At 44.3% G+C, this 25,182-nt stretch overlaps 1 protein-coding gene across 1 annotated transcript in view; it reads right to left on the bottom strand.

The window, feature by feature from the left end:
- Nucleotides 1–16,053, bottom strand: part of DRAM1 (DNA damage regulated autophagy modulator 1) — a 40,924-nt gene extending 24,871 nt beyond the window's left edge. The window contains exon 1 of the mRNA XM_069585173.1: nt 15,123–16,053. Within this exon, the coding sequence (XP_069441274.1) occupies nt 15,123–15,253 (131 nt within the window). The 5' untranslated portion in view covers nt 15,254–16,053. The remainder of the gene's footprint in view (nt 1–15,122) is intronic.
- Between the last annotated feature and the right edge of the window lie 9,129 nt (nt 16,054–25,182).

Here is a 25,182-nt window from a genome sequence, read left to right as displayed (position 1 = left end):
TTGGCTGTAAGACTTTCTGACCTTAAAATGCTCTTTTAAGTCTTTTGGTCTCCAAGCTAATATACATTATAAGTAAATATTATATCACATTTTCTGCCCTACACTAGAATCCAGAGCATAACAACCAAGGGAGTACCAAGGGAATCTATGGTACTCTTATTAAAAAAAAATTTTTTTATTTATTTATTTGGCTGTGCTGGGTCTTAGTTGCCACATGTGGGAAGCAGTTCTCTGACCAGGGTTGAACCTACTCCCCCTGCATCGGGAGCATGGAGTCTTAGGCACAGGACCACCAGGGAAGCCCCTCACTTTACACTTTTTAAGCTCACAGTGAATGACCATACTGTGCAAAGGAAGAGGCAGTGGGATCTGACTGGCACAGCAGTACCTGGGCATCTGGTTTAGGAAAGTGGAGAATAAACACCAAGTCGAACCAGTTGCCTCCCAGTTTGGCAGAAGGAGTCCTCTTACCCAACGCCCATCATAGAACTCTCTGTCACGTGACTTAAGCCCTGCCTGAGTCCCATCCACATCCTCACTTGCCTCCCAGTAAAGGAGGCAATTCCTGGAAACTGTACGGGGATAGGAACTCACTGTTCACTTGCTTGGGGCTTAGAAGCTATTGAGGCTGTTATGTGTACACAGTTGTGCCTAGGAAACCAATTTACACCTATATTTACTGTATTTGAAGAAGGAAATGGCAACCCACTCCAGTACTTTTGCCTGGAAAATCCCATGGAAGGAGAAGCCTGGTAGGCTACAATCCATGGGGTCATAAAGAGTCAGACACGACTGAGTGACTTCACTTTCTTTCTTTCTTCACTGTGTTTACATTCTACAAGTTTAGTTCATCACGGAAAATTCCAAGTGGTTTATCTAACATCTTTCTCCAAAATAATGTAAACATTAAGCCAGTTCATAATCTACCTGATGATGCTCAGAGGAAGAAAAACATTACAAGTAAGACACACATGATAATATGTTTGATCGAATGCTGCTCTTTAAAACATTGGATATCTGTGATTCCATTCCATTACCCTAAAGCCTAAGCTCATGGTTTATTGGGGGAACTGAGATGCTGACAGTATGCAAAATTATCTGCATGCCCAGACTGAGGTTTATTAGATTCCCCTAAAATCCTAGGCCCATTGTTTGGATGATAGCCAAGGACTTAGAACCAAGGATAACCAGGACTTAGAACCAAGGATAGCCAGGACTTAGAACCAAGGACAGCCAGGACTTAGAACCGAAAAACACTTAATGCACCAGTAAAAGGAGACGATCGTTTCCTTTTTCTTCACATTTAAATATATTATTCAAAGTAAATATTATAATAAATAGTCATTCCAGGGAATTCTCTTGGTGATCCAGTAGTTAGGACACAATGCTTTCACAGCCATTACCCAGGTTCAATCCCTGGTCAGTGAACTAAGATCCCACAAGACTCTTGGCCAAAAAAGATACCCTTTTATTACCTTAAATTATTAGGGTTAATTTTTTGGCAGCTTCACTCAGTGATTATTCTAGGGCAAGAGGTACCCCATAGCTATGTAAACTTTTTTTCGAGGTGTAGTTAATATACAATATTATATTCAACTACTTTTAAACTTGAGAAGAATATCTTAGTCATAAACGCAAATAACTTGTTGTTTTCTCACTTTATCCACATGCAATTACCTCTATCAACCCAAATTCCCTCTTTGTTCATTCATACAACATTTTCAAAACAGTGCTAAGCATCTCCTACTTGGTGGGAATTGTGCCTGGTGATGAGGATACAAAGATGAACAGATAATTCACTTTGAGAAGCTTCAGGCAGTTCAGTTCATTCGCTCAGTTGTGTCCAACTCTTTGCAACCCCATGGAAAAGCTTAGTATCTAACAACAACAACAAAAATCAGATTCATTGATTCATCTGATGGTTACTGATAGCCTCTTATGCAGCAGGCAATTCTGTAGAAGGGCTTCCCAGGTGGCTCAGCGAGCGGTAAAGAATCTGCCTGCCAATACAGGAGACACAGGGTTCCATCTGTGAGTCGGGAAGATCCCCTGGAGAAGGAAATGGGAACCCATTCCAGTATCCTTGCCTGGAAAATTCCATGGACAGGGGAGCCTGGTGGGCTATAGTCCATGGGATCACAAAGAGTCGGACATGACTAAGCAACTGATCTTAGTCACAAATGCAGTGGCAAGCAAAACAGAAAAAGTCCCTCCTTTGTGGAATTACATTCTTGTGGGGGGCAATAAAAATCATCTAGGAGTAATGCATGCTGTGAAGAAGAGGCAAGCTGGATAAGAGGACAGGGAGAGAGAGATGAGCCACCCACCCGAGACAGGGCAACGTGGGAAGGGTACTTGAAACAGAGATCTGAATGAAGCGGAATGTTTGGGCCAGGAAAATTACAAGCAGAGGGCAAAGCCAAGTCAAAGGCCAGAAAGTGGCAATATATCAGAGGAAATGGAAGGAAAGAGGCATGGCTGGTGGGGAGTGAGCCAAGACCTGAGTGCACAGGGGCAAAGGGATCATGGAGAGCCCCATGGGTCATGTGAGTCAAGGCAAGGACTCTGTTACTCTAAACATGAAGGGAAGCCACTGAGGGCTGAGAGCAGAGAAGTGATATCAAGTTGACTGATGTTAAAGAATGTTGCAAAAAGACTGTGAAGAGGCGGGCATGGACCAGGGAGACTTAGGAAGTAATTTCAGTAGTTTATCAAGAGAGGACAGTGGCTTGGACCCCAATGGTAATGAAGAGGGAGGCATAAGAGGTCAGATTCTGAGAATTTTTCTCAGAGGACTCTCTAAAAGACCATCTCTGCTTGGACTATAGCTGCTAAGATTACAAAAGGAAAAAAGTTAACATTTCCTCAACACTTATACTTGGCCAGGTTCATCTTATTTGGTGTTTAGAATGTTATAAAGGAAAGTACTTACTGTCACCTTAAAGAAGAAAAACTGAGTCTTAGAAAAGAAACTTGCCCAAGGCCACAGAAACTGTAAATGGGGAAGCCAAGGCATGCATCTGCAGCTGTCTGACTTCGATGGATACAGTTCAGAACTCTTCTCTGCTACTAGGTTACATTTCTTTTTATTATAACATATCCTCTCCACATGAATTTACAGAACTGTGTATCTTACAATTGGGTTCATACCAGCTCCCTTCTGAAGTCATTAGTAAGTTGTCCTTAGTATGCTGTGACTCTACACTTCATATTCCTGATGGACCGAAACGTAATTACTGTTGGAAAGAGGACTGTTCAGTGGAGCACTCTAAAAGTTGAAATTGAGCATTAATGATGAAAAGCTGTCAACCCTGCATCGGTCAAGACTTCTGAGCAACCCTCTATTGCCTTTTAAAAAGTAGGGCTAGCAGAAGAAAAACATGCACAGGTTTAAGTCGGTGAAAAAAAAAGAATTTTATGTATTCAAAGATGTTGAAAACCTTAAGCAGAGGAGAAATGAGAAACCTATATGCAGGTCAGGAAGCAACAGTTAGAACTGGACATGGAACAACAGACTGGTTCCAAATAGGAAAAGGAGCAAGTCAAGGCTGTATATTGTCACCCTGCTTATTTAACTTATATGCAGAGTACATCATGAGAAACGTTGGGCTGGAAGAAACACAAGCTGGAATCAAGATTGCTGGGAGAAATATCAATAACCTCAGATATGCAGATGACACCACCCTCATGGCAGAAAGTGAAGAGGAACTAAAAAGCCTCTTGATGAAAGTGAAAGAGGAGAGTGAAAAAGTTGGCTTAAAGCTCAACATTCAAAAAACTAAGATCATGGTATCCGGTCCCATCACTTCATGGCAACTATTTGGGGAAACTATTTGCCATCTATATGGGGAAACAGTGGAAATAGTGTCAGACTTTATTTTTGGGGGCTCCAAAATCACTGCAGATGGTGACTGCAGCCATGAAATTAAAAGACGCTTACTCTTTGGAAGGAAAGTTATGCCCAACCTAGAGAACATATTTAAAAGCAGAGACATTACTTTGCCAACAAAGGTCCGTCTAGTCAAGGCTATGGTTTTTCCAGTAGTCATGAATGGATGTGAGCATTGGACTGTGAAGAAAGCTGAGCACCAAAGAATTGATGCTTTTAAACTGTGGTATTGGAGAAGACTCTTGAGAGTCCCTTGGACTGCAAGGTGATCCAACCAGTCCATTCTGAAGGAGATCAACCCTGGGATTTCTTTGGAAGGAATGATGCTAAAGCTGAAGCTCCAGTACTTTGGCCACCTCATGAGAAGAGTTGACTCACTGGAAAAAACTCTGATGCTGGGAAGGATTGGGGGCAGGAGGAGAAGGGGACGACCGAGGATGAGATGGCTGGATGGCATCACGGACTCGATGGAGGTGAGTCTGAGTGAACTCTGGGAGTTGGTGATGGACAGGGAGGCCTGGCATGCTGAAATTCATGGGGTTGCAAAGAGTCGGACATGACTGAGCGACTGAACTGAACTGAACTGAATGTGACTGTATACAGCTACAGCTATAGCTAAGTTGCTTCAGTTGTGTCTGACTCTGTGCGACCCATAGACGGCAGCCCACCAGGCTCCTCCATCCCTGGGATTCTCCAGGCAAAAATCCTGGAGTGGGTTGCCATTTCCTTCTCCAATGCATGCATGCATACTAAGTCGCTTCAGTCGTGTCCGACTCTATGTGACCCTATGGACAGCAGCCCACCAGGCTCCTCTGTCCACAGGATTCTCTAGGCAAGAATACTGGAGTGGGTTGCCATTTCCTTCTCTGACTATATACACAGAAACCTCATTATCCTATTATTTATTATTTCAAGTCCCATTGTTGCAGCTGAACAAGGAAGCAAAAGTCACCATTGCCTGAAATTCACTGTAGTTAAGAATCAAAAACTTGGGACTTCCCTTGTAGCTCAGTCAGCAAAGAATCTACCTGCAATGCAGGATACCTGAGTTCGATTCCTGGGTTGGGAAGATCCCCTGGAGAAGGAAATGGCAACCCACTCCAGTATTCTTGCCTGGAGAATTCCATGGATAGAGGAGCCTGACAGGCTATACACAGTCCATGGGATCACAAGAGTTGGACACGACTTAGTGACCAAACCACAATAATCAAAAAACCTGGTTTAAGCAGGAAGCCATCAAAAACTATGTGGATATGGCGGGAGTGGGGTGGGAAGTAAATCAGGAGTTTGGGATAAACAGATACACACTAATATATATAAAATAGATATATAACAAGGATCTATTGTATGGCGCAGGGAACTATATTCAATATCTTTTAATAATAACCTATAATGGAAAAGAATTTGAAAAAGAATATGTATATACATAACTGAATCACTTTGCTATGCAACTGAAACTAACAAAACATCGTAAATCAACTATATTTCAACTAAAAACAATAAATAAAAATCATATGAATATGTACACACCACAAATATACAACTGTCCATCCATTCATTCGCCTGCGTACGGGCGCTGGTCAAGGCTGTAACATGTGTTACATGAGTCCTCCTGGCGTACACAGCACGTGTGCTGCGGATGATCTCATTTCCAGTTTCAGTGTCTTTACAGTGAAGGGAAATCTTAAAAACACTTTTGAAGCAGTTGCAGCACCGAATCCTTCTAGTTTTTCATCAGGTTCTGTACATCTTTACACTTGTCATAAACACTACTAAATGGACTGCAGTTTTTGACAACTTGTCTCTTTGGAATCTTTCCAAAGCATTCAACTGAGTCCCCTTAGAAATGACAACTATCTTTTTGCATTCGCAGACCAACAGTTCCTGTACATTGATTTTAAATCACACAATCACAGTAGAGAAAATACAACTGGTATAAACTCATTTGGGAACCAACACAGCTGGCATTTAACAGGTGGACAAAGAAATAGATGAGAGAAGAGAGCGAGCAGCCCTGAGAGAGGCCACTGCTGGGAGAGGCTTCCAGGGAACCCCAGCTTCCATCACTGTGTTTTTCAGAGAATGAGTTTACCAGTTAGGAGAGCAAGTTGATTAAGTCGAGGTTGGTTAAGAAAGCTACTACTATATTCACAAACTGAGGGGTTATAAAATTAGCCCTCACCTCAATCAAACGTCTTTTCCCACTTAACACTGGCATCTATCCAGACCGATGTAGACTGGTCCCTTGATATGACTAATAGCAAACACCAACAGAGAACTTATGTTCTTGACCAGGGCACTGACGAGTTCTAAGTGAGTTCACGTGTTCATGCATCAGGCAGGTGCTATTATTAACCCACAGAGAAGCAAAGAAAGTCAAATGAATTGTCCGAACTCCCACAGCTGGTGTGCATGGCAGAGCTGTATTCAAATCAAAGGTATCTACTCCAAAGTTGTTCCCTTACTTAGCACACTATGTTACCTCTCAGTATGATTATCAAGTGTTGTAAATACTCACAAATAGCACTACAAAGTGAGGGTGTAAAATATGGAAACTTTCATGAAGTCCACAGAAATGATCTTGGAGAACAACTGGAATCACAGTCAAAGGTAATGAACAATGAACACGGGCAGAATGAGCTAACAGTTGAAGAGAGGCTGAGAAGACTAATACAGACCCTTGTGCTGCAAATGATCTTAGCAATCACACAGTATATACTAATCACCTACTACATGTTTCAGTTGACTTTGTTGCCAGAGTAATGTCTCTGCTTTTTAATAAGCTATCTAGGTTTGTCATAGCTTTTCTTTCAAGGAGCAAGCATCTCTTAATTCTATGGCTGCAATCACCATCTGCAGTGATTCTGGAGCCCCCCAAAATAAAGTCTGTCATAGTTTCCATTGTTCCCCCATCTATTCATTACAGGAACTTTATCTTTTGCTCCTGTAGGAGCTTTATCTTTTCATTCTGGTTTATCCATTAGAAATGGATTTTGTTCCTTATAAGCATTAGCACATAGTTATGATTATATATATAAAACCTAAATTTTGTGATTATTAACTAAATAAGGATAATTTTTAGATCCAGTTTTGGAGTTAAAGACCCAACCTCTTTTACTTTGTTCACTATGTGATTTGGCCTCCCTTTTGGCTTAATCCTCGGTGATCCCAGGTTTCTGCCATCACTCACTAGGCAGGGTGTGTGGTCATGAGGAGGAACAAAGGGAATAGCCAAAGACCACTGAGAGAGTAACAGGCAGGAAGGCCAGGGATCTCCAAACAGAGGAAATAGGCTACAAGTGTCAGACATTTTCATCTCGCTTAAGCGGCAGGAGGAAACAAACTAGTGGTATTTTTTCCCCTTCTCTATACAAATTTAAAAGGAGGTTTCTCTTTAAATACTGTCTTGCCATAATGACACCTGGTTTCACCTTAAGTTGATTATTCTCAAACCTTGAGTTAACCAATGCATTTTTCTTATGGAAATATTTGTCTTAAGCTATGTTCATGTACTAAGCATTTACCCTAGACTCTGTCTTCAAGTTGGTTTCCGCCAAATGGCTCAGAACCTACTCGACAAACCATTATGCTGAACTCAGAATTTGTTCCCCTAATCTATGTAAATAAAACTATTTGTATGGTAATCTGCCCTTCTACAAGATTCAAGTCTATCGTTTTATGGCCCAGGATGAACCATTTGGTGCCAAGATTATCCCAAAATGCATCTTATGGGTGAGGGGCCTGGTGCCATTCTGAGTTTTAAGACATTCCTTTCATTCATTAACAGACTGCTAGTGACTATATAACATCCAGCTGAAGACTAGCAGGGGGGTACTCTTTCTGCCCCTTTCTGATGCCAATGTCAGAAGCTTTCTCTATCTCCTTTATACTCTAATAAAACTTGATTACACAAAAGCTCTGAGCAATCAAGCCTTGTCTCTGGCCCCAGATTGAATTCTTCTCCTTCGGAGGCCAAGAATCCCGGCGTGTTTCGTGGGTCAGCAGCAACCTTTCACCACAAGCCACCCAGGTGGCATAGTGGTGAGGAACCTGCCTGCGGTGCAGGAGACCCAGGTTCAATCCCTGGGTTGGGAAGACCCCCTGGAGAAGGGAATGGCTACCCACTCCAGTATCCTTGCCTGGAGAATCCCATGGACAGAGGAGCCTGATGGGCTACAGTCCATGGGGTTGCAAAGAGTTGGACACGATTGAGTGACTAACATGTATACACAAGCCACCCAGCAAACAGTAATTGCACAAAAAGTGAGACTAAGCCAATGAAAAGCAATCAGGATGCAGAAATGGCAAAAACTTAAAACTAAAGGGCCACAGAACACTCTGGAAGTAGAAGACACGGGCCGAAGCAGAAGGTATAAAAAGGGAAAGGCTTATCAGCTGGGATAAAGGTGACTGAAAATAGCCTGAGGGATTTGGTAGGAGAAGAAATGAAAGAAACTATAACAAACTAAGCATAATTGTACTTAAGAATATGGGTGTGGCCTTGTAAAAATCTAAACAAATTCTTTGAGGTTGATTTTTAGTTGTCTTTGGTTTTCACATCCCTGCATTAATGGGCTTCTCAGGTGGCGCTAGTGGTAAAGAATCTGCCTGCCAATGCAGGAGAGGTATGCCTGTGTTGAGAAGATTCCCTGGAGGAGGAAACAGCAACCCACTCCAATTCTCCGCTTGCCAGGAGAATCCCGTGGACAGAGAAGCCTGGCGGGCTACAGTCCATAGGTCGCAGAGTGGGACACAACCGAAGCAACTTAGCATGCACGCAGTACAGAAACTACTTGTTGAATTTGGTGACTGTTTTAATCCCCATGCTTCTAATTTAATTTTCTGATAGGAAACATTCATTTGGCTAAAAAATAAATTCATCTAAAAAGGTATGCCAAGTTTAGAAGATGTTACCTTTGGGAGAAACTGGGTAAAAAGATACATGAGGATGAACTACAGGGGATTCAGTTCAGTTCAGTTCAGTCGCTCAGTCTCTCTTTGCAACCCCATGAATCGCAGCACGCCAGGCCTCCCTGTCCATCACCAACTCCTGGAGGTCACTCAGACTTACGTCCATCGAGGGGGTACGGGGTGTGAATGGGAGGGAGGCTCATGAGGGAAGGTATACATGTATACTTATGGCTGACTCACATTACTGTATGCAGAAACTAACACAACATAGTAAGCAACTATCCTCCAATTAAAAAAGACACATGGGATCTTTAATATTTTTTATAACTGGATGTAAAATGACAGTTATCTTAAAATTAAAACATTCTTTTTTTTTTTTAAGTATGGCAAGGCAAGTCTTATTCCTTCCCTTTTATTTCCATCTGCTAAGGTCTCAATGACCATGTGGTCATGACCACCTCCTTCAATCCTACATAGATACACCACTTTTATTAGTTTCTTCATGCAAGCTAATACAAATGTATATTATTTCTCCCTCACCATCTTTACCATGGTAGCTATTTGGTTCTAAGTCTTGCTTTTTTCCATGTAACAATGTAATGGAAATTTTAAAGAGCGCATTCTATGTGTAGAGAGCTTATGTTTGAGGTATTCTTAGGTAAATCATACTTACTTAGCCAGTCCTCTACTGAGGGACATTTGTGTTGTTTCCAACCCTTTGTTATTAAAAGCCGTTATTAATACTATAGATATTGTATTTGTGTCATTTTGATAACTAGTGCTTAAGTCCTTCCACAGAGACTGAATCATTTTACATTCCCACCAGCGATGTACAGGAGCCTATTGTCCCAAAATCTCGACAGTAGAATGTGTTATCAAACATTTGGGTTTCTGCCAATCCAGTAGATTTTAATTTTTGTTCCATTCATGAGTTGGAGTATATTTCCATTTGTCCAATATACTGAAGAATAACAATGTTATCAGAAAATGTCTGATAAGAAAGCTGAATTTGATTATTTTACTGGAAAGAAGTCCTTCCACAGTTCTGGATCTTATTTAAAATGCATTGGCTAGGGCTTCCCCGGTGGCTCAGTGGTAAAGAATCTGCCTGCCAATGAAGGAGACTAGGGTTTGATCCCTGATCTGGGGAGATACCACCTGCTGCGGAGCAACAAAGCCCGTGCACAACTACTGAGCCAGGAACTCCAACTATCGAGCCCATGTGCTGCAAACTACGAAAATCAGCATGCCCTGGAACCTGTGCTCCTCAACAGAAGAAGCCACTGCACGGAGAAGCCCACACACTGCAATGAAAAGTAGTCCCTGCTCAACTCAACCAGAGAAAAGCCAGGGCAGCAACAAAGACCCACCATAGCCAAAAGTAAACAAGTAACATTAAAATGCAATGGCTAGCGGTGATCGTTTCGTAATGTACAGAGATTGCTATGTTGCACACCAGGAACTAAGGAACTGTTATAAGTCAATTACACTTCAAAACAAACATTAGATCTGAAGTTTCCAGAGGAAAGGAAGGAGGAATAACATGAAGGTAGCCAAAAGGGAAGCCTGGCGTGCCGCAGTCCATGGGGTTGCAAAGAGTCAGACACTACTGAGCGATTGAACAACAACAAGCCAAAAGGCACACACTTCCAGCTATAAGACAAGGAAGTGCTAGGGAAGTAAAGTACAACATGAGTAATATAATGAACACTGCTGTATGTTGAGAGTAAATCTTAAGGGTTTTCATCACATGGAAAAAAATATTTTTTCTTTTATTTTCTATCTATATGAGATGATAGGTAGTCACTAAAATTATTGTGATGATCATTTCATGATGTACACAAGTTAAATCATGATACTCTACACCTTAAGCTTATTCACCACTGTATGTTAACTGTATCTCAATAAAACTGGAAGATAAGTAAAATTGTAAAATGCAATGGCTTTTATTTAAAGTGTTCAGTGTTGCTTAAAAACATCAGATCAGATTGACTGAACAATGACTTCACATCAAAGGGTCGTCGTTCAGTTCCTAAATTGTGTCCGACTCTTTACGACCCCATGGACGGCAGCATGCCAGGCTTCCCTGTCCTTCACTATCTCTTGGAGTTTGCTCAAACTCACCTTCATTGAGTCTGTGATGCTATTGAAGAACCTAAACTACTCCATTTTGTTAATAGAAAAACTCTATTTTGTAAGGTTCCGGGAAAAGAGCCTTTGGAAATCCCCTGACCTCACCCCACCCCACCACCCAGGAGCCAATCGGACCCCAGACCAGAATCTCCTGACTTAGCGTTCAGGAACTTGTGGTCTACCTACGTAATAGGGACCAATCAAAAACCAACACACAACCCTTCGAAATAAAGTGACCAATAAGACGTCCCCCTACCTAGAAATTTTTTTTCATGAACACTCCCTATATAAGCAATGTAATCCAAAACCCGGGGCTCCTCCCTATAGCTGCTGTGTCGGTAAAACGGTGGAAGCCCCAGCTCGAGCTTGTTAATAAAAACTCTCTTGCTTTTGCTTCGGATATCGGCTCCCTGGTGGTCACTGGGAGATTTCGCGACTTGGGCATAACACTATCAACCACCTCGTCCTCAGTTGTCCCCTTCTTCTCCTGCCCTCAATCTTTCCCAGCATCAGGGTCTTTTCCAATTAGTTGGCTCTTTGCCTCAAGTGGCCAAAGTATTGGGTGCTCACCCTAAATATGTCCAAATCAGTGACCCACCACCAAGGGCCTATCAAGCCTTCCCTAAAGGGCTCTGCCCCACCCTAGAGGAAAGAGAAACAAGCCTCACAGATAAACACCCAAGAAATATCAAGAAAACTCAACAAATATCAGGAGCCTTCATGGATCTTACAGGATCAACATACTAAATAAGCAAATCATATCATTTGTTAGAAGGTAATAGGTGCTGTGGTAAACAAGACTGGATTGAGGCCAGGGGATAAGGAGCCCTGTGGGCCATCAGAGCAGGCCTCACAGAGATAACATTCAAACAAAGGAGATAAGGAGGAAAGCCTGTGATAATCTGGAGGTAGAGCATTCTGGTAGACGACAGCCAGTGCAAAGGAAGATGTGTGCCTTCCTTCCTTAAAGGAAGATGTGTGCCTTCCTTCCTTAAAGGAAGATGTGTGCCTAACATGCTCAAGATCCAGACAGGAGGCCAAGGAGGCTGGAGGAAAATGGAGGGAATGAGGGTAAGGAAGAACTGGAGGCTTCTTTGAGGGCAGAGATGAGCTAGACAGTTAAGTTGCTGTGCAGGCTCAGTCTGCGACCCCATAGACTGCAGCCTGCCAGGCTCCTCTGTCCATGGGATTTTCCAGGCAAAAATACTGGAGTGGGCTGCCATTTCCTTCTTCAGGGGATCTTCCCAACCCAGGGATCGAACCCTAGTCTCCTGTGTCTCCTGCATTGGTAGGTGACTTCTTTACCACCTAAGGTCTAGGCCAACCAGATAAATTTGGAATTAATCCCATCTTGTCCTTGCCCTTCTAATCTTGCCCTTGCCCTGGCCTCAAAGACTTAGGTTTTCTAGGAGGGGCAGAGGTAATCCAGTGCTCTAGCCACTCCTGTAGGCACAAAGAGCAAACAACCTAAAGGCCACAGGCACACTTAGGCAAGCAATCACGTGCTTGTAGGCTGAAGGCTCCAGGCAACAAGAGAACAATCTTGTACCTTTTTCTTCTATAATTCTGCTTTCTCCTGAAAGTTTTCTTTCCTTGCTAAATTTAAAATTTCTTCCTTGGAACGTCTATGATTTGAGCATCTCACAACAGGTTGGTCCTGTCAGCTGTTTCCCCTTTTCTGCACATCTAATATCTCACCTGGACGTGGTAGTAATCACTACCATATCAGACTCTTGTGCTCATATGCTCAGTTGCTCAGTCATGTCTGACTCTTTGCAATGCCATGGACTGTAGCCCGCCAGGCTCCTTTGTCTATGGGATTTCCAGGCAAGAATACTGGAGTGGGCGGCCACTTCCTTCTCCAGGGGATCTGCCCAACCCAGGGATTGAACCCATGTCTCCTGCATCTCCTGCATTAGCAGGTGAATTCTTTACCACTGATCCACCCGGGGAGCCCTCAGAAACCCCTACAAAGACTCAAATGCTGCCTCTGATCACCTACCCAAGTGAAAGTGAGAGTGAAGTCGCTCAGTCGTGTCCACCTCTTTGTGACCCCATGGACTGTAGCCTGCACCAGGCTCCTCCGTCCATGGGATTTTCTAGGCAAGAGTACTGGAGTGGGTTGCCATTTCCTTCTCCAGGTAATCTTCCCGAACCAGGGGTCGAACCCAGGTCTCTCTCATTGTAGACAGACAATTCTTTACCATCTGAGCCACCAGGGAAGTCCAATCACCTACCCAATTCATACCAAATACTATCTGCCCCAGCTTCCCTGATAGCTCAGTTGTAAAGAATCCACCTGCAATACATGAAACCCTGGTTCGATTCCTGGGTCAGGAAGATCCACTGGAGAAGGGATAGGCTACCCACTCCAGTATTCTTGGGCTTCTCTTGTGGCTCAGCTGGTAAAGAATCTGCCTGCAGTGCAGGAGACCTGGGTTCGATCCTGGGATTGGGAAGACTCCCTGGAGAAGAGAAAGGCTACCCACTCCAGTATTCTGGCCTGGAGAATTCCATGGACTGTATAGTCCATGGGGTCACAAAGATTTAGAAACGACTAAGCGACTTTCACTTTTATTATCTGCCCCGACCTTCAAACTGGTGACAAACAAAGCTACTACTTTCTCAATAAAAAGCATTACAGGAGAGAACTCTTTCTTTTTACACCAGTCTAAAATGATCTATCCCACTTCAGAATCAAGAAAAGCGAGACAATGAAAACAGAGACTATCGAGGAGAAACCAAGCCGAGGTTTCTGCAGGGGCAGCAGGCCTGATGGGAAAGTCATCTTGCGTCGGCAAACCCACTGTTCTCCAGACTGGCTTCTGTGCATCCTTCTGTGCTTGCTTCCTTGCAGCTTTAAACTCTAGTCCCCACCTGCTCCACCTTCATTTCCCCTTCGTTGCCTACTAAAAAGACTATATAGGGCATTGCTGCAAGAGGAAGAGGCCCTGCAGTTTCTGTAATCTCTACAATCCCTACAATAATTAAGCAGTAACCCTAGGTCTCACCAATTTTCTAAACCCCTCAACAATCAATACAGATCCAGAGGGGTAAGACAGGATGGATACACCACTAGGATAAGGATGGATCTTTCTGACGTTTAAGGAATGCCATTAACACGGACAAGGCACAGAGCTGGGAGCCACAGGAAATCCAGACATGTGTCCTGGGCACTGATAAAGTGACTCTCAATAAAGGTAGAGGCCAAACTTCCCCTGTGGTCCAGTGGTTCAGACTGTGACTTCTAATTTTGGGGCACGAGTCAATCCCTGGTGAGGGAATTAAGATCCCAGCAGTGTGCCCCCACCCCCAAAAATAAGTAGAGGCAAAAACTCATGAAAAATGAAACTGTATGGCAACAACACCTGAGATGTCACCAATCATTGACAATCTGAAGACCAAGGGATCTTGGGCAGCTCCATACAAAAGAACTGAGAGCCGCTCTCAAAGACCCAAGGGTAGCACGATGGTGCTTATGGCATAGAGATTAATCTGGGTGTGAGTTCTGCTTCCAATTTCCCAGCTGTGACATCAGTGTCACACTGATGGTATTTCAACATCTGCTCAAACTTAGTTTTCTCGCAAGAAAGAGGAGCCAGACAGCCGCTTCTCGAGGATTTTGGGAAGAGGAAGTGAAATCCAGGAGCTGCTTTAGCATAGGGCTTCCCTGGTAGCTCAGACGGTAAAGATTCTACCTGGGAGACGCAGGTTCCATTCCCGGGTCAGGAATATCCTCTGGAGAAGGGAATGGCAACCCACTCCAGTATTCTTGCCTGGAGAATCCCATGGACAGAGGAGCCAGGCGGGCTAAAGTCCATAGGGTCACAAAGAGTCGGACGCGACTTGGGCGACTACCTCTTACACACTCAGCAAGTGCCATCTATCAGGACCCACTCTGGTCTCAACACCGCCCAAGAGGCGTCTGCCCGGTACCCAGTCTGCTAGTTCTGTCTATCCTGAGCCTCTCAGGATGCCACTCTGTTCAGTGTCGGGGTAAAATCGGAACTGCTCAGCTCCCACGCCCCGTCTCCCAGTCCATCCCGGGACCACCGGGGGCACCCTCTTCTATACGTGGGTACCCGATCTTCCGGCAGGACGCCCAGTGGGGTCTGAACACGTCCCCTGCTCATCAGCAGCGCTTCCCGCGCGGTGCCCCGCGTCCAGCCTCACTCCGCCGGCTCCTCACCTGATGTAGGGGAGAAAGGGGTTGACGTGCCCGGAAAGCACGGCGACCACGTAGGAGATGATGAAGGCAGCGGACGACCAGGTCACCAGCAGGAAGGGGACGAAGGCCATTCCCCGGAGAAAGCACAGCATCGCGCCGCCACCGCCGGGAGGGCGCTGCGCTCTACGGGGCCGGGCCGCGGGGCTGGCGGCCGGGCTGCTCCGCGCCGCCGGGAGGCGGGGGCGGCGCACGTGCGGTGAACAGCCGCGGGCGGCCGGGCTGAGCCGAGGCTCCGCGACGGCGGGGCAGGCCCGGCTCCGGAGGGCGGGGAGGCGCGGAGAGCGGAGCGAGGCAGCTGGCGGCGAGGCGGCGGCCGGGGGTGGGTGGGGCGCGGGCGGCCCGGGCTTGTTGCGAAACCAGTGAAGTCACAAAGCGGCGGCCCTCGCCGACTTGCCCGGCGCGCGGCGACCTCCCCGCGGACGCGACGCCGGGGCTGCGGGGGACCCGGCTCCTTTCGCTTTGGGTTCGGCCTCCCGGCGCGGGACGCGGCGGGGATGCCCGCGCAGGCGGTCCCAGTCTACCCGCGCCGTCCTGCCCCTTGCGCAACTCCGGAGAAAAGGATCGACTCTTCCCCGCCCCTCCTTCTCCCCTCGGGGTTTCCGGGGTACCGGGGCTCGAACCCCGACGGCTTCCTCTGCGTGGTCCCGCCGCCCGCGCGTCGCCAAGGAGAGCGTGACCGCCGCGTGGTGACATCTACCGCGTCCAGCCCGGCTGCACGGCTCCGGGCAGAACGGTTGGGTGGCGTTCTCCAGGCCATGGGACATGGATGTGGCACCCACGTGGGTGCCGTCCACCTGGAAACCCGGGGCGTGTGGGGGCTGGGGGTTGCGGGAGAGAGGGTGGGGGGCCGGACTGAGCTCTGGCAGAGCCTGTGACGCCCACAGTTCTGCTTCCCTCGTCCCTCCCACCCCCAGGCGGGCTTTTCTTTCCTAGAAATTAAGTTTCTGTTTCTCTCACGGATCAGGGTTAGCCCAGGCTTGGAGCTATGTCGTAAGACTGGTAAATAGTGACTTGGTACATTTCAAACCCTGCGAAAGGGATCTGTGCTCCGGAGGCACTTGCAAGCACGGTGATTTTGAGATAGGGCTCAGGAATTCTGAGCCCAAGGTATGTGACGTCACGGGGTCACTGGTAACCAAACGTGGGTTCCTTTAAGCCACATAAACATTTCTTGAGTGTCACACTTTGCTAGGGGACAAGATACAAAGATTTAAATAGTTTCATGGGGTTTAGGCGACTGACATATCAAAATAAAATACATTGTATGGAATATCAAACAAATATAATCTTTTTAAAAAAATGGTACGCATAGAGTTGAGAGGCAGGTGCTGCTGCTCAGATGAAGAACCAAGAACTTTTCCCTGACAGTTATTACAGTTTTTAAACGATTGCTCTTCACACAAAGAAAGGGGAGACTAACATTTGTAATTCAAGGAGAGGGCAGGAGAAAATACATAGATTGCGAACTACCTGGTTTTCTGGAACTGGAAAAGCATGCAAGAGGAACTCCATGGTAATCCAGTGGTTAGAACTACACTCTTCCACTGCAGAAGTCACTGGGTTCAATCCCTGGTGGGGGAATTGAGATTTCACGTGCAGTGTGTGTGCTTAGTCCTTCAGTCATCTCTCTTTTCAGCCCTTTGGACTGTAGCCCGTCAGACTCCTCTCCATGGAATTTTCCAGGCAAAAATACTGGAGGAGGTTGTCATTTCCTCTTCCTGGGATCTTCCTCAGGGATCGAATCTACCTCTCTTGCATTGGCAGGTGATTCTTTACCACTGTGCCGCAGAACTACCAAATAAATAAGTGAACCATTAAAATAAAGACAGACAAGAAAACACACTACTGTAAGGTGGACAACGGAGAGGTGAGAAAAGAGGCTGCAGCACCTGAACCCTACTAAGAAACTTATTTGTCTGGTTTTGGTTTTGGTAGTGAGGGGAGTTGGAGTAGGCGATGGCACCCCACTCCAGTACTCTTGCCTGGAAAATCCCATGGACAGAGGAGCCTGGTGGACTGCAGTCCATGGGGTCAGGAAGAGTTGGACACGACTGAGCGACTTCACTTTCACTTTTCACTTTCATGCACTGGAGAAAGAAATGGCAACCCACTCCAGTGTTCTTGCCTGGAGAATCCCAGGGATGGGGGAGCCTGGTGGGCTGCCGTCTATGGGGTCGCACAGAGTCGGCCACGACTGACGCGACTTAGCAGCAGCAGCAGCAGCAGTGAGGGGAGTAGGAATATGGACAGACTTGTATTTCAGGAGATCATTGAGGCTGTGGGAGGAGTGACCACAAATCCAATAAAGCAGAAGCTTCTAATTAAACTTCTTTTTAAGAAAATATTACAAAAGCTGGCATCCTTAGTGACCCGTTGTAGGTCTCTACTTGGGTTTCTCTGTTCTGAAAACCCACTCTCTTCCCTGGCCTTCCTTCCCTTCCCTGTCACCTCCTGTTTCTCTTCTACTCTGCAAACATGTTGTGCTGTGCTGTGCTTAGTTGCTCAGTTATGTCCGACTCTTTTCAGCCCCATGGACTGTAACCCACCATGCTTCTCTGTCTGTGGGGCTTCTGGAGGCAAGAATACTGGAGTGGGTCATCATGTCTTCCTCCAAGGGATCGTCCCAACCCAGGGATCAAGGGATCTTCCCAACCCAGGGGGCGAACCCAGGTCTCCCACATTGCAGATGGATTCTTAACTGTCTGAGCTACCAGGGGAGCCCAATCTACAACTGATCTGATTTTAAAAACCCTCCCTGAGGCAGGGGAATTATGACATCAAATGGAATTCACTTGATCATTTTATCTCTCTGTTCCTTAAGTCCCTTAAACAATCAATTGGCTAATCACTTTTTGTTTGTTTGTTTGTTTTTATTAAACTTTTTACTTTGGAGTATAGCTGATTAACAGTGTTGTGATAGTTTCAGGTGGACAGCAAAGGGACTCAACCATATATATGCATCTATCCATTCTCCCGCAAACTACCCTTCCATCCAGCAGAGTTCCCTGTGCTACACAGTAGGTCCTTGTTGGTTATCCATTTTAAATATAGCAGTGTGTACATGTCCATCCCAGACTCCATAGCCATCCCTTTCCCCCGGCTAACCACTTTTAATCCAAACATACAGGAGTTGTCTGACTATAAAGGTATTAAGAATTTTGTTGCTTAACATAAGTATGTACACATGTATATATTTAAAATGGATTCATAAGTATAACTGTATGCATATACATATGGTGTCTACCAGTCCTAAGGAACCCAGGGCTGCTTTCCCTTCCAAAAGCTTTTGATGCCATAAATTTTATGACACCCACTCCTTAGAATGGTAAAGTTTATATGATAAGAAATGCAAAAATACTGAAAAACAGTATTTCCTACTGGTGAAGGAAACCAGAATATGTCACCCCCAAATATGTCTCTTTAACATACTGGTTTGAGCTGAATCCGATTAAGAAGGAGCAAAAGCAGAAAAAGTTCTCTCTACCCTCTTCCTTTCTGTTTTAACTCTTCTCTTCTGCTCTCAGTTGTGTCCGACTCTTTGTGACCCTGTGGACTAGCCCACCATGCTCCTCTCTCCATGGGATTTTTCAGGCAAGAATACTGGCGTGGGCTGCCGTTTCCTACTCTGGGGGATCTTTCTGACCTAGGGATCAAACCTGCATCCGTTGCATCTCCTCCATTGGCAGGCAGATTCTTTATCACTGTGCCACCTCGGAAGCCCCTTTCTGTCTAAAGGCAGAATATAAGTTTCCTTTGTTGAAGAGAGTTCTAGTTTCTTAGCCCAGAGATGACACCAGAGGAATCTGCAAACAAGCCTCACCCCACTCACTTCCCCCAATATGATACATTTCCACAGTTTCCTGCCCTTGGAAGCCTACAAACATGTTCCTTTGTCCTGTCGTTTCTGTACAAACTTATTGTTTCTTTGTTAAGATGCTGTATACACCCAAGTCCTAGCTCTCCCTTCGTTACTCATATTTAAGTTTCTCCCACGCACTTATGAGATGTATATATCAATAAACTTCTTATTATCTACCTTTAAGATGTATAATAAATGTTTTGCTTCTCCCCTGGATTTGATTCTTTCTGTCAAAGGAAGTCATTCTGTCTCAAAGTAAGGATCTCAGTGGGCTGTCCTTTTGAGGATGAAGTCATTCTTCCTTGATGACCATCATTTACTGACAGGCAGTGTTATTCTGATCTAAACAAACCTCATATCAAGGCTCAAGTATCATCCTCTTTGTATGGATGAGGAAACTAAAATTCAAGGCCATTAAGTTATTGAATAGAAGTGCAGAATTTGAATTCAGGTTTATCTGACTCAAAACACTGTAACCCTAACCATTGTGAGGAACTGCCTCACCATTCTAATTCCCCAAACTCCAGAATTACAGAAGGAAACCCTTAAGATATACACAGTTATCTTATTTTTAAACTTTTGTATGGATATACTTATGCATTTTGAAAAACTTACACAATGTATAATAACATAAACAATTGAGAAGCATTCATAATTCCCTGGCAATAAGTCAACTTTCTCAATTTCCTAGCTTCTATTTTGTTCTTTTAAATAGGAATAGTTAAAATCAAACTGTAGTTACAAGTGTGTAGTTTGATTATTTTTATGTATGAAACATCTGTTCCATGTTGTTACATTCTTTGAGTTACCAGTTTTACTTGGTGTTTATCCACTGAATTAATGAGCTATAGTTTATTTCATGCCCCAAATTGTTAAATACTGGGGGCAGTGAAATAAACTATGCTCATCCAGATAGCATTTAAATGACATTCAAATGACATTCTACAAACATTTCAGGTTTCTGCTTTTCTATCCACTTTAGGTAAATTTCCATGCATGGGATTGCTCTGTCAAAGGACAATACAAACATTTTAAAAATCCATGTTAACATTCTAAATTACTTGAAACTGTAGTACCAATTTCATTGCTTTAATAACCTATTGTAGTTTCATCATATACCACCTCCATCTCTGTATTTTTTTTAACATTTCTTTATTTGGCTGCAGCAGATCATAGCTGTGGCATGAGGGATCCAGTTCCCTGACCAGGGATCAAACCCAGGCCCCCTGTGTTGGGAACATAGAGTCTTAGCTACTGGACCACCTGGGACATCCTGGGGGCTGGTTATTTCTTGCTCACCCTTTCTTTGGTCCCACAACCCTGGTCTCTAATGCTTAAATTCCTTACTTAGAAGGTAGTTGAAAGCCTAAAATTTCAGTGGCACTTACTCAGGGTAGATGCCCCTGACCAAATACAGTCCCAGAGCTGGGCCCACACCTCTGGATTTCTATTCTTTTTGGAGGTCCTATCCCAGTAACTCCTTATTCTTTGGTTAAATCTGATGCTTTTAAGATGGTTTTATATTTCCTCAGATTTCTCAGTTGTCTGAATTTCTGAGTCCAGCGTTTTTATAAGCAGCAGTTGAGGCATTGCATTAGATCCTTGTCTTTCTCTCTTTTTTTTTTTTTTCTTTGCAAAAGCAGCTTTTTAGAATTCACAGTTCAATATCTTGGTCATTTGTCATTACGCAGCTCTTTAATTATCAGAAAAGAGAGTACGAAAATTAGCATCGCTAATTCCATTTCCCTCAACATTATTTAATCTCTATGTTTTTATTCACAGGCAAGCTGGAAGCAAGATTGCTAGGAGAAATATCAATAACCTCAGATATGCAGATGACACCACCTTTATGGCAGAGAGCGAAGAAGAACTAAAGAGCCTCTTGATGAAAGTGAAAGAAGAGAGTAAAAAAGTTGTCTTAAAACTCAACATTCAGAAAACTAAGATTATGGCATCTGGTCCCATCACTTCATGGCAAATAGATGGGGAGACAGTGGAAACAGTGGCAGACTTTATATTGGGGGGCTCCAAAATCACTGCAGATGGTGACTGCAGCCTTGAAATTCAAAGATGCTTGCTCCTTGGAAGAAAAGCTCTGACCAACCTAGAAGTGAAGTGAAGTGAAGTCTCTCAGTCGTGTCCAACTCTTTTGCGACCCTATGGACTGTAGCCTACCAGGCTCCTCCATCCATGGGATTCTCCAGGCAAGAATACTGGAGTGGGTTACCATTTCCTTCTCCAGGGGATCTTCCCGACCCAGGGAATGAAGCCAGGTCTTCCACATTGGAGGCAGATGCTTTAACCTCTGAGCCACCAGGGAAGCCAGCAGAGACATTACTTTTCCAACAAAGATCCATCTAGTCAAAGCTATGGTTTTTCCAGTGGTCATGTATGAATGTGAGAGTTGGACTGTAGAGAAAGCTGAGTGCTTAAGAATTGATGCTTTTGAACTGTGGTGTTGGAGAAGACTCCTGAGAGTCCCTTGGACAGCAAGGAAATCCAACCAGTCCATCCTAAAGGAGATCAGTCCTGGGTGTTCATTGGAAGGACTGATGCTAAAGCTAAAACTCCAGTACTTTGGCCACCTGATGCAAAGAACTGATTCATTTGAAAAGACCCTGATGCTGGGAAAGATTGAAGGCAGGAGAAGGTGATGACAGAGGATGAGATGGTTGGATGGCATCACCAACTCGACGGACATGAGTTTGAGTAAACTCTGGGAGTTGGTGATGGAGAGGGGGGCCTGGTGTGCTGCAGTCCATGGGGTCGCAAAGAGTTGGACACGACAGAGTGACTGAACTAAAGTGAACTGAACTGAACTGAAAAGCCTCAATTATTTCTCTCTTCTAAAAGCTGCAGTGTCCCCGCTCCATGAATATGGACTGAACTTACTGACTTCTGAAGATGACAGTATGGAAAGATTAATAAGGTGTCTTTACAGAGAGAAATCTTAACATGACCTTGATTAGATTATCAAAGTTAACATCACCAGTAGTAAACTGATGTTCTATATTCTACAGATTAATATGTGTGTGTGTTCATGCTCAGTCACTTAGTTTCGTGTGATTCTTTGAAACCCTTTGGACTGCTGCCAGGCTCCTTTGTCCATGGGATTTGTTTTGGCAAGAATACTGGAGTGTGTTACCATTTCCTCCTCCAATGGATCTTCCCGACCCAGGGATCTGAACCCAGGTCTCCTGCTTCTCTTGCATTGCAAGTGGATTCTTTATCTGCTGAGCCATCAGGGAAGCCCCACAGATTGATATAATAATAAAATATTCTATATATTGATATAATAAGATATCCTGATGTGATGAGAAAGTGTTTCACCTCTGTGGTATTTTCCCAAAAGCCTCTTACCTCCTCCCAGCTTCATCGAATCATGAGAATACAAGACAAACCCTGATTGAAGGCAACTCTATAGAATACCTGATTGCTACTTTGAAAAGTGTCAAAGTCATGAAAAACAAGGAAAGACTGAGAAACTGTCACAGACTAGAGGAACAAAGGAAACATGACCTCTAAACGTAATGCGGTATCCCACATTGGATCCTGGAACAGAAAAAAGACGGTGAAAAAACTAGTGAAGCCAGAATCAAGCCTATAGCTTAGTTAATATTAATGTGCCAATGTTAATTTCTTAGTTTTGATAAATGTACCATGGTGCATGTTAATATTAGGAAAAACTGGGTCAAGGATATGTGGGAATTCTCTGTGCTATCTTTGCAACTTTTCTATAGATCTGCAAATAGTCCAAAATAATTTTTGAAGTTGCAGACTTCCCTGGTGGTACAGTGGATAAGAATCCATCTGCCAAGGCAGGGAACATGGGTTCTATGAACTACTGAACCCACACTCTAGAGCCTGTGATCCACAACTGCTGAGTCCATACGCCTTGAGCCTGTGCTCGGCAACAAAAGCCACAACAGTGAGAAGCCCTGGCAATTAGAGTAATCCGCCCTCGCTGCAACGAGAGAAGGCCTGCACGCAACAAGGTGTGTACCAGAGCAAAGACCAGAACAACTGAAAATAAATTTTTTTCAGAGTTGCAGTAAAATATTTACCAAAATTCAATAAGACTTCATATTTAAAATATCATACTTCATTAGTCACCTTTTGACAATCATGCTACTTTTCTCAATTGTATTGTAGAAGTAGAGAATATACAGTATGCCTAGATGTTCACCTAGAATGAAGGAGTCCTCTAAAAGGAATTGGTACAAATGAATTTATTGACAAAACAGAAACAAACTCACAAATTTAGAGAATGAATTTATTGTTGCCAGGGGGGAAGGGTGGTGGGGAGGGATAGTTAGGGAGTTTGGGATGGACATGTACACATTGCTACATTTAAAATGGATAACCAACAAGGTCCTACTGTATAGCTCAGGGGATTCTGTGCAATGTCACGTGGCAGTCCAGATAGGAGGAGAGTTTGGGGAAGAATGGATACATACATCTGTATGGCTGAGTCTCTTGAAACTATCACAGCATTGTTAATCAGTGATACTCCAATATAAAATTAAAAGTTAAAAAAAAAAAAACAGAATGAAAGATTCCTGCTTTTTTTCTGTTGTCTGGTGTTTGTTGGGAAGAAGTTCCTTAGGCAGGAACTTTATTTCCTAGTTCTTGCGGATCGAGGTGGTGAGTCACTTCCTGGTGAAAGAGGGGGTATGCCTCTTTCACTTTCTTTGCCTTTTGGCTGGCTGGATACCAGTGCCCATGGTGACCTTGGAAGTCACTTGTATGAACAGAGACTGCCAACCTGGATCCCTGAACAGCTCTGTGAGGAAAAGAACTCCATCCAAAAGCCAGTGCCCAAGCATTCAGAAACACTGGTTTGGGTCTACATAAATGAGAAACTAAAGCCTTTGAGATTTCTGGGTTTATCTGTTGTAGCAGCTCACATCTCTCAATGTATGTGTGTGTGCATGCTCAGTTGTGTTTGATTCTGTGACTCCATGGACTGTAGCCCACCAGGCTCCTCTGTCCATGGGATTCTCCTGGCAAGAATGCTAGAGTGGGTTGCCATTTCCTTCTCCAGCGGATGTTCCCAACCCAGGTATCGAACCCACATCTCTTGCATTGACAAGCAGGATCGTTAGCACTTGTGCCACCTGGGAAGCCCACTTTTCAATATATACATATAAGTTGACTCTCCCACCTTCTTTAACTCATCTGAACTATTCACATGGTGTCTCTAGATTCCCAGAGAAAGTCAGGCAGAGGTTAACAAACATTGCTATGGACAACAAACATAGGAGAGCTAAAGTGAGTAAAAGATGATTATAATTCAATACATTCAAAATCAAAATAGCATATTTTTCAATGAATGGGAGGGCCTCAGGGATCATCCCACCCAAGAGAATATCACCACCCTTCTCCTTCCAAGAGTCTCTGAAACAGTCCCTTCCAAGAGTCTCTGAAACAGTCAAGGAAATTTATCTGAACAAAAGGTGGTGGTTGTTCAGTCTCTAAGCGGTGTCCAACTCATTGTGACCCCATGGACTGCAGTACACCAGGCTTCCCTGTCCTTCACTGTCTCCCAGAGTTTGCTCAAACTCATGTCCATCGAATGGGTGATGTCACCGAACCATCTCATCCTCTGTCTCCCCCTTATCGTCCTGCCCTTAATCTTTCCCAGTATCAAGATCTTTGCCAATGAGTCAGTTCTTCACATCACGTGGCCAAATTATTAGAGCTTCAGCTTTAGCAACAGTTCTTCCAGTGAATATTCAGGGTTGATTTCCTTTAGGATTGGCTGATTTGATCTTCTTGCTATTCAAGGGACTCTCAAAAGTCTTCTCCAGCATCACAATAATTTTTCAGTGCTCAGCCTTCTTTATGGTTCAACTCATATTCATACTAATGTCTACCATCTCTTTAAGAAGCACCGTACATAACTTCCAATGTCCCTTTTATGATACAGAAGAACTCAAAATACGCTCTCAGAGGTAGGGGCTAAGTAGAATCTCTCTCTTATATTCCTGCTCTAGAAAAGAGACATTTTCATAATGGGGATGTTACCACTGGGGTTAGCACCATTTGAGTGATCCACACTATGTGTGTGTGCGTGCGTGCGTGTGTGTGTCTGTGTTTATTATGGCAGGGATCCCTGAACTGTGAATAGATTCTGAGCCCTGTTCCCAGGTTTGGAGAGAA

The sequence above is a fragment of the Ovis canadensis genome, chromosome 3 (assembly GCF_042477335.2).
Source record: "Ovis canadensis isolate MfBH-ARS-UI-01 breed Bighorn chromosome 3, ARS-UI_OviCan_v2, whole genome shotgun sequence".
Taxonomy (NCBI): domain Eukaryota; kingdom Metazoa; phylum Chordata; class Mammalia; order Artiodactyla; family Bovidae; genus Ovis; species Ovis canadensis.
Note: the sequence above shows the minus strand (reverse complement) of the source record. Positions and strands in the feature narration are given on the sequence as shown.